This window comes from Ochlerotatus camptorhynchus, unplaced genomic scaffold (assembly GCF_037179485.1).
Source record: "Ochlerotatus camptorhynchus isolate MF236.1 unplaced genomic scaffold, CSIRO-AGI_Acam_v1.1 ptg000035l, whole genome shotgun sequence".
Lineage (NCBI taxonomy): Eukaryota > Metazoa > Arthropoda > Insecta > Diptera > Culicidae > Ochlerotatus > Ochlerotatus camptorhynchus.
In genome coordinates, this window is record NW_027040526.1 from 1,872,110 (window position 1) to 1,892,301 (window position 20,192).

The 20,192-nt window shown below is 39.1% G+C and overlaps 2 protein-coding genes across 4 annotated transcripts in view; one reads left to right on the plus strand and one right to left on the minus strand.

The window, feature by feature from the left end:
- The window catches only part of Cdc6 (Cell division cycle 6), a 324,753-nt gene that overhangs the window by 287,626 nt on the left and 16,935 nt on the right, over nt 1–20,192 (minus strand). The window lies entirely within an intron of this gene.
- Nucleotides 1–20,192, plus strand: part of ACC (acetyl-CoA carboxylase) — a 63,142-nt gene that overhangs the window by 31,414 nt on the left and 11,536 nt on the right. For 2 of the 3 annotated variants that reach the window (XM_065231855.1, XM_065231863.1), the window contains one exon: nt 14,269–14,386. In XM_065231855.1, the coding sequence (XP_065087927.1) occupies nt 14,269–14,386 (118 nt within the window). Of the gene's footprint in view, nt 1–2,567; nt 3,224–14,268; nt 14,387–20,192 lie in introns of those variants that run through there. The other variant, XM_065231872.1, reaches the window with a different exon arrangement.

A 20,192-nucleotide genomic window follows, 5' to 3' on the forward strand; every position in this document is an offset into this window, starting at 1 on the left:
CACAGGTTGTGCAGAATCTTATGGCCGGGGTTAAGGCCAAGGTGCGGACATTTGCGTATGGACTGTAAATAAAATACGAGTAAAATGGTAAAATGAAGTTTAATAGTTATTTCTCAATCCCTGAAAATTTGATGGTAATCGGATGAAAACTCGAATTTTGCGAATCAATTTTGTGTGTGGCAATTTCATCGTGGACACCCTTTAATGCATTCTAGGTGTACTTACAGAAACAACTACAGCTCGCTGAAGACTACTTTTTGATAGAAGCAGTCTAGTGAAATTCAATCGAACCATTCTCTCTATTATGCTCTTGTTCCACCAATAATCCCATTATTTAACTTGATCTTACCTGATTGTTTCTTGCAACCGTTCAGAATGGACTTATTCCACTCTGCCGCCTAGCCCCTCCAAATAATGATTCAAGTTTTTCATAAATTTGACGTCACAAACAGTCAGCAGAAATTTGATTCGGAAGTTTGGGCAATCCTTTTTTGCTTATTACCGTATATACCGTGCTGAGTCCTTAGGTAGATACGCGTCTCTTCCAAAGTCAACCGTGATTACCTCATGCGCTGTTGAGACCGCCCAACGTACGTACGTGCATAATGATTGTACATCTCTTTACTCGTCGCTTTTTGCTCATGATGACGCCGTTCAAACGCCGTACCGCGCCGCAAGTTCCGCAGGCAGGTGGTTTCGAGGATCGCGTATATGTAATCCCCTACAACAACTCAGTCTACAGCATGAACACAAACTAATGGAAACGACAGGTTTCTTCGTCTGAGTCGTTCGTTCGTTGATGGGAGTTCGATGAGCGAAGAGAGCGTAAAGTTACAAACCCCACACGGCGGCGGCTCTAAGGCGAAGGTAAGTCACAGTCAGGTTGTTGGATATTGGCTGTCGCCATCGGGCCCGAGCGGACAGTAGCGTTTGAGACGTGGCGGATTTCGGTGGTGCAATTTTCGGAGGTGCAAACGATTGGCATAATTCATGGCACTGTCTCTTTAACAAGTGACACTTTGTGCGGTGTGTTGTTTCCCTAAGTGATTGTTGGTTAGTTAACAGAGGTTTCCTGGTGTGATTTGACACGCTGCGTGTTCGAAGATTTCGCGCAATTTGGCCGGAGCAAGCAAATGTGAAAGAAGTGATGTGATATCAATTGAATAATATGGCTTGTCCTAAACTCATTCAAATTTAAAGCTGAATTGAGTTAAATCTTCGTGATTGAATCACATGCTATAGTGCCTGAATTAGTTTCACAGTGAACTACTTATTCAAACTGAAGAACATGAATATGGTGCCCCTTGTGAAGTTAATTACATAAGTTACTAAAATCAGCGAATCCAAAAGTAGTTACGCGAACCAGTTTTGATGGAAGTAAATTGAAGAGTGCAAAACAGCTAGTTTTATTTTCTCGTGAAACCTACAGTGTGACGAAAAAATTCGCGTTGAAACGACCCACAAAAATTAAACTTAAGCCCCCGTTTGCCAATTATCTCCAAGAGAGAAAGTCTCATTCCACCATTTCCACAAACCAGTTACTCGATCGATGGGTTTTGTTTTGTTTGCACCTACCCAAAAATCAGGCGATTTTCGGGTAGGTTTACGTACGTACGTGCGTGGCTGACTGCTTGATGCAGTGTTCACGAAATTTATGGAGGCATCTGGGTAAACCTGATTCAATGGATATGTTTGATATAATTGAATACATACAGTACGCTTCTCTAGCATGTTTGCACAGGCCCAGGTATGCAACCTGTTGCGCGTAAAATTACATTTACATCTACTAAATGCTGAGTCATTTTTTTGCAACGTTTCGAAATTTTCGTTTGTTTACGGTATTACTTCTCACCATCGGCTTCATGGACAAAATGATGTCGGTTTCTTTTGACTGTGCAAATAACTTCATTATGCAATATGTTAATATTATGTTATCACGTTTTCTCTCTTATGATAATCGTGTCCGCAATTCAAATCTATCAGACTGACCGACTGGCTGGTATACTGTTAAGTATGACGTATAGTCATACGAAAGTGGTGGACGTCTCAACAGCACAAATGGGCTGGAGCCGGTTTGATGGCGTCACACATAGCACTTGTGTTCGGAGCCCCCTCCAGATGAGTAACTGGTTTGTGGAATTCCGCATCGATTGATTTAGATATCAGCCTGCGGGGTGGGGAACAGAAGCAAGATGGGACCATCGTATCATCCGATGAGGCTACTATAACCATGAGCACACACACACACACACACACACATGGACGTCTATACGCGTGGAGCAGTGATAGTCGCGTGTCCGTTCCCTGGCACGCCATGTGCTCCTTTCGCGCTCGCGAATTCATTCCCATTTCTCATCATTGTATTGGAGCTGAATGAGAGGAAATTTTGCTCAAATTTTCCGTTGGGAACTACCGGCCAGTGTTGTAGGGACTGTTCAGGCACTGTTGATTCTCTCATCGTACGATACCCGTCATCGGCAGTGGATATATCGATGACTGTGATGATGGTTGTTGCCGTTGTTGCACTGTACGGGGTTTCACTTTGCTGTGAATCTATCGAGCTTCAATATTATATTTGCTGTCGTGTGTGGCGGTCCCGCGTCCGTTTAGTTGTCGATTGATATTGGAGTGAAAGTGATTATACAAAGTTGTTTTCTTTTGTACAGGAAAAGGAGCCATAGAAAGAAAATTAGTGCATGGTTACGACCGAATATATTTCACTCCAAGTGCCTAAGTAAACATTCGATAAGAAAAGTAAACCGTGAAATCGCGAAATTTCTTCATACTACCCGTGCCAGTTTGATAACTTAGAAGAAACGCTGAATCCATTGAAGATCATCGAGTGCACTGGTGAAGATTCAGTGGTCATACTGTTGCTGCTGTTTAGTGCCTACGTTCTAGTCTCAGTGTCCAGAAGTATGCTAAAAAGACGACCGAGTAAGAGATTCGTTTTGTCAGAAACTGGCGAAGAAAGTACCTGGGACACTACTATGGACAATGATAACAGTGGGAAACAGGCGTCCATTACATCACCGGTGCCGCCGCCGGTCATCAATCTGGAAACGGCCGTGCCGAGCGGAAGTACCAGCACGAGTAGCAGTGTGAGCGAGGATGGACCCAGCAATAGCATTGTTGGCGGCAGTGGTGGAGCTGGCGGCATCGTTGGAGAGCTCAAGGTTCCTGCCCTTGATCATCTGAAGCTGACCGAGAGCGGACGCTTGAAGTAATATACATGAAGCGTAGAGGATAAGTAGCATTGTTGGGTGTGTTTGAGGTTGTGTGTGCCTGTTCGTTGTTTGAGTGATGATTGCGTGAAACTGGTTAGTTGCATTGTTAATGAAAGCCCTTAGTGTTCGGGTTCAGGCTGCTCACAGTCGTTACATCTTGTCGACAACAAATCTCAACAAGTTACACTGCTTTTCAAGACCATATGTAAATCGCTGTGGGCTAGGCTACACGAAGTGTTCCTTCTGAAATCCCACGCTGGTATACTGATTTCACTATCTATGCTCTATAAGAAAACCTGATTTGTTGTGATAGATATAAATTTGCTTTAGGAAATAAATACCGATGGTTTTCAGGGATTTTGATCGGCCTACGATCACAATTTAGGTTTTTATCCGTGCTGAAACATGTTTTGATGTTCTGTGGTGGTTTATGATGGTGGATCTTCAGTGATTACCAATTTTTTGAAAATATACTGTGGTACATGTGATCTTGAGCTTAGACCTTGGATACTGAATTATGAGGTGGGAGAATGTGAGCATATTAAGCATTGCGTCGACATTTTCTACTGGAATTATATTGTTAATATTTTCCGTATACACTGAACAGTTTAAACAGATATTACCTATTACCTAGTTTTAGATCTCCAGCATTTATACATTGTGGATGATTGCTAGTCCCAAGCAACGTCTATTGGTTCTCTGTGTAATTACAGCTGATCTAGCAATAACGGAGCTGCATCATCGGGCGGTCAATCATGCTCTTGCTCAAAAATTCAGATCATAATTGTTAAATTCAACAGTTTAAACATGACTTCAAAATATTCCTTGCTTGAGTGAGTAGAATTCCTAGCCGTGCGAATAAAAATGCACATTTTGTGTCACGATATTTTCACTAAAATGTGTAAAATATTGATACTCTTTGTGCACAAATATTGATGTCAGGGTGGCCTGCGAACCGGGAAAACCAGGAATACCGGGAAATATTTGTGATTTTGAAAAGTAACCGGGAAAAACCCGGGAATTCGACGAGAGAACCATTATACCATAAACCATTAAAACAGAGTGATTCTTTACCAAATGAATGTCTTGCTCTATTTGCTGCATAATTTTCTTCAGTTTCCCGTCTTATTGTTTGTAAAATTTAATTGATTTTGTCGCTTAAATTTCAGAAGTAAAGTGCATGGGCCTTAAAAGAAAATTTTTAAGATTCTGGACTTTGGAAACAAATATTTGTAAAACTGAACTATTTTTTTTCTGGGGTTTTAATTTTTCGTCATTCAAAATGCTCATGATATGAATTCTAGTATTAACTTGAAATTCTGCTCTGAATTATCATGGAATTCTTCTGAAATTAACCAGAAAACACTCCGCGTAATAATTACCGTTGAATTATTTTTGCAATTTCCTTGAAACCCCTTCTAAGAATTTGATTGGAATCCTTTTAGAATTCCCTTGAACCTATTCGGAGACTTTGATTCCTTTGAAATTCTTTTCAAAATTTTCTTCTAACTCTATTCAAAGCAGCAGAAATCTTTCGGAATTTTTATTTAGAAACCCCTTGGAGTATTTCAAAAAAATTCTTTCTAATTATCAGCAATTTTTTTTTGCGATCAATTTTGTCGGAATCTTTCGGACTAGAGTTGAAATTATCCCCAGAACACTCTTAGAACTCTGTTTCTTGTTAAATTCTCATCATAATTCTCTTGAAGTTCTTCCTAAAATTCATCTGTCATTTTTCTCACGATCCTCATACAAATCTCCTCAGAATCACGTCGGAATTTCCCTTCAAGTTTTTTTTTCAAATCTCCTTTTGAAACCTTCTAAAATTTCCTTAGATTTTAATATAGAACTTGCATTCTTCCCCACAGAAATCCCTCCAAATGTATCTAACAATTTCTAAGGACTTCATGTTAGAATCTGGAATTCTGCTCAGAACTTCTCCGTCGAAAATTATGTGAGAATCCTCCTCAGTATTTGTTTAAAATCAACACTTTGAATACTTTTAAATTTTACTAAAAATTCCAGGATTTGTCCGCAAGATTCTATAGATTGTTCTGTTCTAACCCTTGCAAGTCTCAGAGCCTTGACAATTATAACGCTACGAACCATGAGCATGTGATTTTTTTTCAAATCTGTGATTGTCAAGTAAAATGAATCAGTTCCCCTTTAGAGATTTTGAGATGGGGACATAGCGTCCTTACCGATTCAGGTTCCTTTCGACCTTTGAGTGAATGTGATAGAATGTGATACCCGGCTATCAGAATAAATAAAACAACTTTCAATAATTAGAACATGATAAACAACGGTTTCCATACAACTAGTCTATTTTATGAAGATTTTTCTTCCTTGTGGATTCTATATTTTGGACTGAAAATAATTAGGAACAGTATGAGCCTAATTTGACGCAAATATCATATCTAATATAAACTTGCAAAAGCTTGACAAAATTGCATTGACCGTAATATGGTGAAGCTTATCCAGTTAAAGACTATTTTACTATTAATAATTGATTTTTAATAGGAAACCCGATAAAAACTGATCAACCAACTTCCTAACTTCTTTGTTAAGGTAGACACATTTTGACGCATGTGACAGATGCAATTTTTCTTTCGCTCATATATTGGCCAAAAAAGGCTATCCACAAACAGTTTTTCGTAACGAATGTAGAGGTTGAGTGTTAAGCAAACACTAGTGGTTGATTATTGGAAGCTAGCGGCCCCGGTGGTGTAGTGGTAAGCGTGATTACCTCTCACCCCAGCAGGCCTGGGTTCAATCCCAGTCGGCGCCGCCGGGATGTTCTGAGGCATAACATCTCTGATCACGCCCGGTTATTCGCGAGAAATCGGTGATTGACGTGTTTGTTTACAAATGCAATTACGCCCAAATCTCAAATCACTCCGGAATTGTGCTAATGATGCTAATCAATGCAAGCAAAAATCATTCCCCACAACCGTTAAATCACTGATCATAGGTGTAGTCAAGCCGTGTCAGATAGACCATCGCTACGAACAATAATTGAATCACAACATATTATTAAATAAAACAAGTTCAAGTCAAATTAACGTTCAGCTTATTTATGTAATTTCTACCATATAAAAATATCCACTCAACAGCCAGTTCTAAGCTTCAATCCTACGTCTTCTGCGTTTGACTACTTGTATCTTATGTAAAGCTCAAACATCCTTGGCCGCTCCTATGGAAACATGGATGTATTGCACCCTTCCCGAGTAGCACAATCCCGTCCCAACAATTTGGAGCATCTTATGACTACACTTATCATTAAGTAAGTCTTTGGCCAGGGATATATACACTTAAAAAATTTTTACCAAACAGTTGAACAGTTTGGTAAAAATCGGCCATTTTAATTTATTAGTTTTAAGGCTTCAAAACATGGAAAACTTCACCACAATGGCGAGACTCTATTATTTAAACAAGGCGAAATCAAAATTAAGTGAAACAGTGCTTTTGAAAGAGAGTCAAAGTTTTACCGAACCGGGAAGTCGGTAATAATTTCTAAGTAGTTTAGTAGTAGTAAAATTACGTTTATTTCTGTTAATTATGATTTTACATTGTTTTAACATTTTAATTGATTAGCCTATCAGGCTCTTCATCTTAGTTTAATTTGTTATTCTAATTTACGTATTCACGTTTTTCTACTAGTCTACAGAATACCCCTTGGGAGGTCTGTTATGCTTGAATTGAAAAAAAGTGATAACCTACCTAACTACGAATATACCTAACGTGCTAGATCACGTATGATCTGATGAGTTGATCTCAGACAGGTGTCTCTGAACCTTTCCAGGATAAAAACTCTCCGTTCGTCTAATGTCTGAATTCTAGGCAGGAGGTGGATCTCATAATTTCTAGTTCGCGGGGGGTAGGATCATCCTATGGATCTTGTTCTGGATCCTTTGGAGTTTGACGTGATGGCATTTGGCGCCACTCTCCCAGATTGACATACCGTACTCGATTACGGGAAGGATGATTTGTTTGTAGACAGCAAGCTTATTTTTCAGGGATAGAGTAGACCTCCTGTTGATGAGAGGATACAGTGATCTTATCAAGATGTTACGCTTGGTTTTGGTTTTGTCAACTTTTGTCTAGTGTTATGCCGAGGTAGACTACCTCTTTCGACTATTCCACCAGACAGATCTTATTATTCACCGACGGAACAAGTCTGGGAGGTTTAGAGTGTGGAAAGATGATGACCTGGGTCTTTGCCGCGTTGATACGGATCTTCCAGCTGTCAAAATATTCAGACAGGACGTTCAGGCCTCTCTGAAGTTTGGCAGTCAGAGCCCCGATGACCCTACCCTTGTAGAAGATGGATGTGTCATCTGCGAACAGAGACAACGATCCACCATCAGGGAGAGCCGGCATATCGAAGGTGAACAGGTTGAATAAAATCGGCCCAAGGATGCTTCCTTGTGGAACCCCAGCACCGATGTTGAAAGCATCCGATGTGATGCCATTCAGAGAGACTCAGAACGCCCTGTTCGATAGATAGTTGTTAATTATCTTCACTAGGAAGATTGGAAGACCGTAGTGCTGTAATTTGAACACCAGGTCATCATGCCAGACATTGTCGAACGCTTTTTCAACGTCCAACAACGCCATGGCAGATGTTTTCGACACAGACTTGTTCCGACTGAGAATGTTTGTTACTCGAGTCAGCTGGTGGACGGTCGAACGACCTTTCCGAAAACCAAACTGTTCCTCGAGTAACAAGTTGTTTTCTTCGGCACATGTTAGGAGCCGTTGATAGACTGCTCTTTCGAGCAAAAAGATCTTCCTACTATTCCTAAAACTATTTCTGCTGTCAGTGAGAGCAAACTGAAAACTTAATTTGATATCATTTTTTTCCTGTTGATAACAAAACAAGTATTCAATTTGATGTTATGCTAAGGCAGCACCCGCAACAACATATTTTTGAAGAGCAAATGTACAGCAAAATGAAAACAAAATTTGATATCAAATTTGTCAATTGCGTAAACTAAAATCAAATCATGACTTCAGTTTGATTTTGATATCAAAACTTGATCTCAATTTACTGTCATTTTGATGCTGGACTTTGCTCGGGTATGCTTCCACTTCGTTTGCCTACTCAGAGCAGCAAATGATGTTCGATAGAACACGAATGATTTGCGTTAAGGGGCTGAACCAATATCAAATGAATTTCAATTTAAGATGACTATCATTCTGCAGAGAGCATTACGCATTCCAACTGAAGGCCCTAACAGTGTTCATCCTGCATTCGAGAGGGAAATCATCTGATTTCAAAACAACCGTCATTCGGTTGCAGCTATCATTCGAAAATACGATTTTGCTGTTTCGATTTGAATGGTCTGAGGTTTCATTCGAACAGAGGACGGTGGTTTGGTACAGTGTAGTGAGTTTGAGTTTCATGATTTCTCGATTACTTTTTAAAGGGACGTATCAGCTTTTGTAAACAATGCATCTGATCGTCGATTTGGCGTAACTGGTAGCTCGCACACGCTTACTAACACCACTAGCAGGTAGGGGAAATTTCCCCTATCTGATGGTAGTGTTAGCATGCGTGGGCGAGCTACCAGTTACGCCAAATCGACGATCAAATGTATTGTTTACAAAAGCTGATACGTCCCTTTGAAAAAAATTATCGAAATTTTGACTTAAATCTGAACGCGACCCGAAACTACCGTCACTGCTGGCAGCGATAGTTTCGTGTCTGCCATCGATGAAGAGTAAAGAGGGATAGCAAACTATAGTTTCTCCGTCTTATGTCGTTTTCGTGTTTGCGGTGTAGCTACACCAGTGCTACACCGCCGTACACCGTAAAAATTCAAGGTGTAGCTATCGGTTGCGCCTTTGTTTACAAACTAATGATGATGAGCTGTCAATGACTCGCGCTTATTGCTGCTTACACTACACCGGTGTAGTGTAGTAAAAACGAAAACGACATAAGAATCATGTTTGTGTCGAGCAAGGGGTAAGTCACTCAGCACATTGTGCCGAAATTATATTCGGCACAGCTTGGGCATATCCATCGGCACATTTTCATCATACCTTCGGCACAATTTCGCAAGGGGGACGACTCTAACTACGATGCAGAAAAGATTGTGTTTTGCTGTGGCTAGCTGCGCACACGCTGAGTAGATAGAAAGAAGATTGATGACTATTCTGAAGATTTCCTGCAAAAAGATGATGCGCGATGCAAGTAGATGCGACAAATGAAAGAAGATTTTTCGAAGATTGATTCGCTAGTGTGAGATTTGTTGAGCATCTAAACTTGAGATTTAGATGTGTCGCCCCCTCGCAATCTCATAGGCATTAAATTGTTGTAAATAAAATGGGAGCACTGCTGGACAACTGTCATTGAAGTTGTTCAGAACATTGCGTGCTGTTTGACTGTATGTTCAGGGACATCTTCTAATTGAATATACTAGAGGAACTCAGACCAGCAGTTCACTTATAGATCTAAACATGAAATGTAGGTTCTAGAGTGGACTCAAGAGGAAGAGGCAGTTAATCAGACTTCATTAGTACCCTTAATTCAAATAATGCTGCAACTCACACAAAACAAACTAAAGAAGTCTATTCATCACCCTTTATAATCGGTCTCCAACAATGCTCCCCACCGGTTCCAACTCTTTCCGGCCGAAAGGCTAGTTTTCTGGTCTGCCTCTAAGGACATTATAAAACACTAAAATACAGGACTTTTATTACCCTATGGATCACAAAACACCGAAATTTCGCACACTCGCCACTTCCCGCGTCATCTTCAGATTTATCCTTGCGATTTCAAACCAAAACATTCAAGGTGTCAGAAATACCCGGTTGCCGGGATGGGTATTTTACAAACAATTGCAGTTTGCTCTATGACCGGCACAATCGGCATACTTGCGGCACACTGAGAAAAAAGATGACCCAAGATTGGTGTGCGGAGTGACCTACCCCTTGGTGTCGAGTCAACTCTTAGCTTCATTTTTTCATGTTGTGAATAGTCTCGCAATATCAAAGGAGTTTATAAAATCAAAATCAAGCATGATATTTTGTTCCAATATCTCGCGTGATATTTAGGGCGTATGAGAGCGGACCAATATCATTTGATTGATGATTTTGCCAATACTGCGTACCGTCATATTTGATAAAGAGTCACAAATTGTTAAGATAATGTTGAAAAACTAACAGCCTTTCTTGACTCCAAATTGCGGGGTTGCTAGTGTAATATGATGTTTTGTTGATTGTTCATTAACTCTTGATTGCTTGTAATACTTATGAATATTTTAGGTGGACAAAAAGGCGAACTAAGAGCTTTTTCACATTTATATCGCTGTGAAGCAAATGTAAATTCTAGAGGGAATTTATATCTGTAACTGTAACCAATTCGTTTTTGTCATATTTAATTATCTTAAAGATAAATCGTCCATGCAAACTTTTGTAGGAGTAAGAGGTGGGACCATCATCATCTACTAGTTTCAATTCCGTTCGGGATTCTAAAAATTTCACAAAATATGTATACGTAGGTTATGAACAACCCCTTAGTGTTATATGAAGTTGTACAATCAAACATATCAGAGCGCTTTAAATCTTAGGGAAGTCAACTACACACTAAGATTTTGTTTCCGTGTTCGGTAAATTTTACCGAAATCAGAACAGTTGAACGTTCGGTAAAACTTTGACCTTCATTTTAAAGGCTATTGAATTTGAAAATAATATCAAAACATGTTCAACCTTGGGCCGTATGAATAAAAAGAGTTTACTTCACTTTCCCGTGCTTTTCTTATGGTAAAAGTAAAGTAAATTTAAGTAAATAATTTTTTTCCGAAAAGCTCAGCTGTTTAGATTTCGGTAAAAATTACCGAAGTCGGCGATAATTTCTAAGTTTGTAGGATATGGATTTAGATCCAGTTTTAGATCCAGTCGCCAATTTGTTGTTTTCCAAATTTAAGATTATTTATTCTGTTGTAAATGTGTACACAGTTACTGTCTGAACTGTTTGCACGGATAATGTTCAACAGGGACTGCATGGACGAATAAAGTACCTGCGAAGTCGTCCTATAAATGAGCCACATTTTGAAACCTTCACGTTTGATGGAATATCGAAGCAACCTGTTCATTTTATCATTGAATCAGAACCTGCCTCCAAAACGTCAAATTCAGTAGGTACCAGAACGTCAAAATCGAAGACATGTTGTACATTCAAAATAATATTCATTGTGTTATGCTACTGCACATAAATATATATTGTGAGATTGCTACTCTCTGTTTGCACATTCCATAAACTGAATTGTTGGCTTTGAGTTTCCGACATTTTGTACAAGTTTAGTAACTTCTTTAGTATCTAATATTTAGGGATCAAAAACGGTGCACTGACCCTGGCCTTACAATTCGGTGGAAATGAGCAGCGAATATTGGAGCGTGATCTTTGCTGTATGGCCTCTGAATCCCCAGAAAGGTCTGGGCACAGAGAACAGACATCCAAGTCAAATTCCTAAAGTGTGTAAGAAATTTAACTGCTGTTTTTTTAAATAGATATTTGAAACCAGCAATATCGTGCGTCGTTGACCGGCAGACGTCATCTTAACATACATGTCAACATTGTTGTGAGCAAAACATTGTTTAAAACCGATCAAAACATGGCCGCAAGTGCTAGTTTTATTGGTGCGCAACTAAACAAGGTGTTACCAAGCGAAAATCTTTTCTCAATTTTCCTAAGCATGCTGAATTACCCGAACTACAGGAGATTTTCTTCTCACGTGGAGTCCAATTCCTGGACTCGAATTCCTGGAAGAACGGATGCAGAGTTCAAATCTTATCACATTTTTCTGAATTTAAACGAAGGCTAATTAGAGTTCACACCCCCCACTGAATCATTTGAAGATACGCCGCCAGTGAATCAAGAAAAGACAGTTTCGCTCCTGACTACTATGCCCAGTTAAAATTGGAACGAAAAACGGTTGAAGATCTACAGGAAACTGTAAAAGAGCTTAGTTTTTTATTCTAAAATAATGGTTCCGCAGAAACAGGATTCATTTCCGCTGTTTTGTCTTGTTTGTTTTGAACAAATTTGACAGTTCATTTGGATACACGGTCAATAAGATCAACCCAAATTTTAGTTCAGTATACTCATTAATCCCTGATAACTCGAGTCGCAACATTCCGTATGGCGGCGCTAGTGTTTTATTTAATTTGAATTTTTACACATTACGAATTTTAATTTGAATTTTTACACATATTTTTTCGAAAAATTTGTTTAAGCTTGGATGTCTGTTCTCTATGGTCTGGGTCTGATGTTCTTTAGGTCATGAATTTACTTGATTCGACTGTGATATGGTGACATTCTCTTTTAACTCTTGACCTAGGACAAACCGTGAAACTAGGTTTCGTATTTTTATTCGTGAAGCAGGCTTGAGTTGTCATACTCATCAATTTTGCATATAAGTAGACCATGTTTGGATGCACCCTTGGTCGCAGTGGTTTTATGTCCCGACCAGAGGGAAAAAATCCCTCCCTTCTACGGGTGGACAATTGTCCATACAATTTAATGAAATTTGTATGGACCGTAGATACTCGCCAACAAACCATATTCACTGGTGCGTGCAAAATATTTAGGGTTTGCTTTGTGACCGAACATTTTTTGTCACAGTGTAGAACTAATGCCGCGGACACACTTGGATGACAAACTATGAACATGAGCATTATTTGTATAATAATTATGAGCACTGTACAACAACTATACAAAAACTATACAAGTGTGACCATGGATGTGCTCATAATTTATTATACAAATAATGCTCATGTTCATAATTTATCATACACGTAACTGTCAAAGATAAGCAATTATAACGGAATTAAAAGAAAATAAACCAACACACTCCAAGCTCTTCATAAAGGCATTCCGTTAAGAGGTTCGACAAAATTAAAAGAATATTTTGAATAACGCCTTTTACAATCTGAAATGATTAAAGTAAATGTCACCATAAATTTCGCTTGATCAGTAAGTCCTAACGTTGTCCTGCCTTAGCTTCTAAACAGTGTGGGATGGACCTCACGATCATCTACTTGAGATGCAGTTACTACAGTAAACACAATACTAGGCACCAACACTTCGGTAGTGCTTAACTTAACAAGAAAATAACTCCCAAATTGCACTTCTCAGGCGACGCACCAACCTGCGATTATGTAGCTACGGTCTCTTTAACGAAGCTACGTTATTATCCAATCCATGTTGTCCATTTCCGTGCCTGGTCCAGCACCAAACCAAATGGAAAGTGTAAAAATTTAACCGTTCCACCTGGCTGAGCCACGAACCCGGTACGACGATCGGCCGGGTCAGATGGCCTCTAGCAGTCTCGTCTGGTGGTCGGCTGAACGTTCTGCAATTCGGCAAAGCGTGCGATCATTTACCGACGGTTTTAATTGCACCCCATCGCGCCACATATGTAACCAAAAAATCCATTACTACCAGCGTGTTTGGTAGCGAAATCACGGCACAATATGAAAAAAAAATATGTCCGAAGTCGAACACGCGTCTTGTCCTTGCTGGCAGCAGACGAAACTTCGGTGCCTCGCCTTACGAAAAACGTTTGGCTCCAGCAGTGTCATGGAAACGCTCGGACCAGTCGCATCTTGTGGATCCAGTGCGGTTTTTTTTTCCTTATTTTTTATCCGACCTCAAGGTCATTGTGGAGGTCCCAGAGTTTAAAAAAAAACAATGCCCATCGGATAATTTGGTGCAAAGTGTCTAGAATAGTGCCGTGTAGATGAAGGAGAAAATTGAAAAAAGTCGCAAAACTGGGTCGAAGGTCCTAGATGCGCTACTTTGCCGCAGCAGCCAGAGGCAGAGTCCCATTTTGGAGGAAGCCGTAAAATGTTCACCCGGACAAGCCGATCATGGCAGTAGTGCGGACGTCGAGACGCAAACCGATCCGATGAGGTTGGCTTGAGTTGCAATGTTATCATTGTTTGGAAACGCTATTGCATAAGATTTCGATCGATACATAATTGCGTGTGTTGCAAGACTAATTGGCGGTGTGTTTTTCTCTCCATTCGATTGCAGGCCTAGTATGTCCCATGGCACCGGCCTAGGACTGGAACGAGGCCATGAGCGAGACTTTGTGCTGTCCACCACCGAGGAGTTTGTGAAGAAATTCAACGGAACGCGAGCGATTAATAAGGTGAGTGCGATATGGGTATCTGTAAATTTGCTTTGAAAAAGAGAGGAAGTGATGTGTGTTTGAAATCACCTGAGTAACTGAAGTGCTAGTTTATGTTGTTTGACTGGTTTATATTGAAACAATTAACCGTGACTACGATACTGAGTGGTGACGCAAATTGTATAATAGCTGTGTCGCATTATCTAGTAAGATTTTTTTTAATTATAACTGTGGCTATGTTTTACATATCATGTTATACAAAAAATGATCACGAACGATCACGGTTCATGCGTAGATGAATCGTTCTGTCCTTGTCGACGCAAGGTCCGGAGCAAGAATTACTTAATCAGACAACGGAAGCTCGTACTGACTGTTAATGTGAGCCGAATACGTTCAGCAACGAAAAATCAAAAATTGCTCACAGTAAAACTATATGAAATGAAGCAAAAATTTGGCAAGACATATTTCTTTTGTCGTAGCTGCCGCGGTTACTTCTTCGGTGGATAGGTTAGTGCTTTAGCACGTTGGTGTGTTTCTCTCGTTGAAGGAAATTTGCACAATATATTGGTTCAATGTGATGGTGATGGATTGGTAGATAATTTCGAGAAGTATCGTATGTTTTACAAGGCCTTTAAATCCACGAGCTGTGCAATAAGTTGAACACATTCTATAGATGATTTTTAGTAGGTTTATAAATTCTGTGAGATTCGACAGATATTTAAAACAATACTCACTAGCTATAAAGTAATTAACTAATTAGGGAACGGCCCGGCATAGTGGTTAACATTAATAAAGGGTGTCCACGATGAAATTGCCACACACAAAATTGATTCGCAAAATTCGAGTTTTCATCCGATTGCCATCACATTTTCAGGGATTGAGAAATAACTATTAAACTTCATTTTACCATTTTACTCGTATTTTATTTACAGTCCATACGCAAATGCCCGCACCTTGGCCTTAACCCCGGCCATAAGATTCTGCACAACCTGTGAATCAACCGTTTTTTGCATGTAAACCCATACTTTCTTCAGTTCCTCGACTGTCTTCACTACCTTAGGTCGTTTAAGAAGGTGCTGCTTCATAATCGCCCAGTACTTCTCGATGGGGCGGAGCTCCGGAGTGTTGGGAGGGTTGAACATTTTCGGCACGAAATTGACCTTATTGTCCGCATACCACTTCAGCACGTCCTTGGAGTAGTGGCATTAGCCCAAATCCGGCCAGAAGATTGTTGGGACGTTGTGGGCCTTCAGGAGAGGAAGCAGCCGCTTCTGGAGGCACTCTTTTATGTACACCTGTCCGTTCATCGTGTCCTGGGTCACGAAAGGTGCACTCCGCTTCCCGCATGTGCAGATGGCTTGCCAAACCAGGAATTTCTTCGCAAATTTGGACATCTTCTGAGTGCAGACATGCTCCGGAACGCTGAACTTATCCTTGACCGTGAAAAACAGGTTGCCGGGGATCTGTTTGAAGTCGGCCTTCACATATGTTTCGTCGTCCATGATGCAGCATTCATGTTGAGGTACAACTTCCTGGCACGGGTTTTGGCGGACTTGTTCTGCTTCTCGTCGCGATTAGGGGCCTTTTGTACCTTGAACGTTCGAAGCCCAGCCTTAGTTTTGGCCGTCTGGACAAAACTTCGGCTTAGGTGCAGCTTCTTAGCCACATCCCTAACGGAGGCGTTCGGATTTCGGTTGAAGGCCCCAACTACGCGGTTGTGATTTTTGGTGTTGTACGGAATACTTTTTCCTTCACTTCTGGGCTTCCGATCGGTGGTCAACCGTTCCTCGAACCGCTTAATCACTCGCGACACCGTGGAATTCGCGATTCCCAACGTTTTAGCGATGGAACGATGCGAGAGATCCTTGTTCTCGTGATGAATGCGCAAGATTTTATCACGCACGAGCTGTTCTTTCGACTCCATTTCCGCGAGTTTTGATCACAGGACTTTAAAACTTGCAGGATGTAAATAATGCACTATGAACTAAATCCACCCAAATTTTCATTAAATTCTACCCAACGGTTAAAAAGTTAGAGCAATTTCATAGTGTGGCAATTTCATCGTGGACACCCTTTACCACTTACGTCAAAATCATGAGTTCAAATACAGCTCACAAATGACCCAAGAGCGTTAAAGTGACCATAATGAAGAATAAATGATATTCAGATGTAAAGTCTAAACAACGTGATTCTTTCAGAACATAATAGAACTGCCTTGCTATTTGCATCCGCAGAATTCAACAAGGTTAAAAAATACATTTGATGTCAAATACGTTTTGACATCCGCAGGCGAACGAGCTTATAAAACGCCTGAAAGTGACCTCGCATCGACGATCCTCCCCTCATTCGAAGTACCGTCAGTTCTTTCCCCAACAGGGTCTGGCTAGAAACGGAATATGAATGGTTGACTTTATAAACTCCCATCAAATCACAGCATGATTTGGTAACAAATTTGTGTTAGAAAAATTAATAAAAAATCAGTGTGTAGAGTCTGACGGGCCTCCCTTAGATTAGGTTAGAAGTTTATTCTTCAGGCAAAGTAGTTTGGATTTTCTGTTTATAAGAGAAAACAAACATTTTATATACAGGGTGGTAAGTGAACCAGGAAAACCGGGAAAAGTCGGGAATTTATTTTCTCCAGGAAAAACCGGGAAAAAACCAGGAATTTCATAAGTCCACCAGGAAAATAATCTTGTGTGTATAATTTAAATAGGTTTTACATTTTATGTATGTTAAAGTTTCTTTTTATTATCAGGTCAAAACTAACCAGTTAAATCTTTCACACAACTAAACATTGATGAACAAAATTTACCCTGAGAATTTAGTAAATATATTTTGTATTTATTTTTAATTTAATTTTTTTCTTGAATCAATTGCATGTATGATTTGTTCTTAAGCAGTGCTGACGCGTAACTACTTTGAAGTACCTGTTCAACATGTTTAATAAAAAAGTTCTATTTCTAAAAACTTCAGATAAGGCCTTCGAACTTCATGCAAGTTCTACAAAATTCGGGAAAGTCTTACAAGTTTCAGGAAAATCCTGTGAACTACTGTGATGACCTACGACGGTCAGGAAATCTCTCCGAACCTTCAGAGAAGTTCTACAAATTTCAGAGAAGTTTTACGAACTTCAGGGAAGTCCTTTAATCTTTGGGGAATAACTGCGAATTTTACAGAATTTTCTACAGATTTAATGTAACTTCTACGACATTTAGGCATTGCTTAAAACTTAAGGATAATTCTATGACACTTATGGATTTTTTCCGAACTTCAGAGAAGTCTTCAATACTCTTGGGAAGTCCTCTGAACTTAACATAGTTCTCCAAGCTCAAAAAAGTTCCTAGAACTTCCGAGAAGTCGATTGAACTACAAGTAGTCCTACGAAATTCATGGGAGCTCTCCAAACTTCAGGGAATTTCCAAGAAATTAAGGAAAGACCCACAAACTTTTGGAAAACCCTTCGATATTTAAAGACTTATGAACTTCAGGGAAGCTCTTCTAAGGGTCCTCATATATTCAGTTAAGTCCTTCAAACTTCAGGGAAGTCCTCAGATCTTCGAGCAAGTTCTTCAAACTTGAAGGAAGTCTTATGAATTTCTGAGAATGTCTACAAACTTCGTGGTAGTTCTACGATATTTAAGAAATTCCTATGAATTTTAAAAAAACTCCGAACTTCATGGAAGTTCTAAGATCTTAAAAAAAGTCCTTCAAACTTCGGGGAAGTCCCCTGAAATTCAGTCGATACAAACTTCAATAAACCCTTCAGGAAAGACCTTAACGCTTCAGGGAAGTTCTACGAACTTTAAGGAGTTTCTATGAACTTCAGCAGTCAGTCTTTTTTTATAATAGGAGTTATTAAACCAGCGTTGTTTATGAAATCTTTTCATCATATGATTTTGAAATCATGTTGCAATCAAAATTCCGCTAAATAAGATCCTTAATCGTTGACAATTTGCGGAAAATTTAAACAAACTGGAAATCCGTAAAATTGGTAGAAGTAAAGGTTTGTTTAAAGAGTCATCATTCATATCACACTTCGCAATTTCACCTTGAGATAAACTAGCCCATTGACTAAAAATCTCAATAATAAAGTTAAAAAAATCGCAGTTTCTAAAACAGAAATCTCAAGATTTAGGGGCTTATAGATCTCTAAATTTCAGACATTAGATAGGACTCCGCGCTAGTCCGTCGTATCTCAGCTTTTCTTCGTCATACACCCCTAAAATCGCTCATTTTACGGGTTATCGCAAATGTTTCAGTGTCAATCGTAATTAATCTTGTAAGCAAAGATGTTTTTGCAAAAAGATGAGTGAAAACGCTTTGCTAATTATAGTTTTAGCACATAGAACGGAAATAGGCGCCATGATACGACGAAGTAGCGCGGCTCCCTACTAGCTTCTTTACAGCAAACAATCAGATAAAGATTTCACGGGCATTCACAAGAACCTTAATACCGTAAAACGAGGTAACATTGATAGTTTTTTAAAGTATATTCTAAATATTTTTTACAGCAATGAATGTTTTTCAAATTTTATATTTTTAAAACAAAGTACTGAGGATTCAAGAGGTAATTTGTTAGTAATATGTTGAATAAAAATTAAAGCATTTGCACTATTTTTTTTTTTAGTTTTGTGACTGAACTTCAGTATTTTGATTTGGGGCTACTTTGATAATACTCGATGAATGTAGAAAAAAATGAGTGAAACTCAAACAATTTAGTTCTTTAAATATGAAACTTTGAATGATTATATAATCAGAAAACTTCATAAGCAATAAGAATACAACATTGAATTTGTGATGGCTGTATCGGAAATACATTTCATAAGTGATGGTTTGAGTGCTTTTTCAAAAAGGCGAAAAACCGCGAAAATGGTTTTTTAATATTTTTTGTAAAATATGTAACACATACTATATAAAAACTATATACAATATCAACGGAAATACCTTAAGCTACAATATGGAACCAATGTTTCTTATTTGGAAAAAAGCACAGCGAGTAAATTTATTCTTTATATTATACTATCAAAGTTACCCGCATTATCAAAGATACCCCGTTTTACGGTACCTATGTTGGTTTGTGAAATTCCGCATTGCGCGAAGAATGATGGTACAAGGAGTCACTTTTTTTTTTTATTAAAAATTGTTTTTTAATACATGGTTTTTAAAACCAGGAAATTTTTAAATCATTGACCAGGAAAACCAGGAAAAAACCTGGAATTTCAAAATGGAAATTCACTTGCCTAATGTTGGCCTATGGATCTAAGATTTGGCCCATCGCTAAAAATCTGCTATTTATCAATTTTATCTAGATCAACGCGTCATTGTGACCGTACTAATGGATATTTTTGGTCGCTATTGAAAATGTAGTCGATTGCTGAATTTATGTATGGGCCCAAATTAGGGGCATTTAGACCGACATTACATCTATTTCCCCTATCAGAGAATTTGGTTTTCTTCATTGAGTCGACACCCGACTGACGCTCTTTCACGTGATTTTGCCTGCTCTCAAATAAGCCTTCCTTAAAGTACTTCCAAAGTAATTGATTAGGAGCTTTCTATGCCAACCAATACCAACTTGTATATTTTATCCAGGGTGTCGACTACCTGGAAAAAACCTGGAAAATCTGGGAATATCAAGGAATTCTTTTTTGGACCTGGAAAATCAGGGATTGTCAGGGGATTTCATTCAAAGTCAGGGAAATAATCCTTTATAACAGAAACATATTAATAAGTATGGCTGACTTCGCTAGATTCAAACAACTTAATTACTTGTTGTAATTGGAGGATGGTTTTCTATTTCAAATTTTAAATAGAGTTGCGAAGTTGT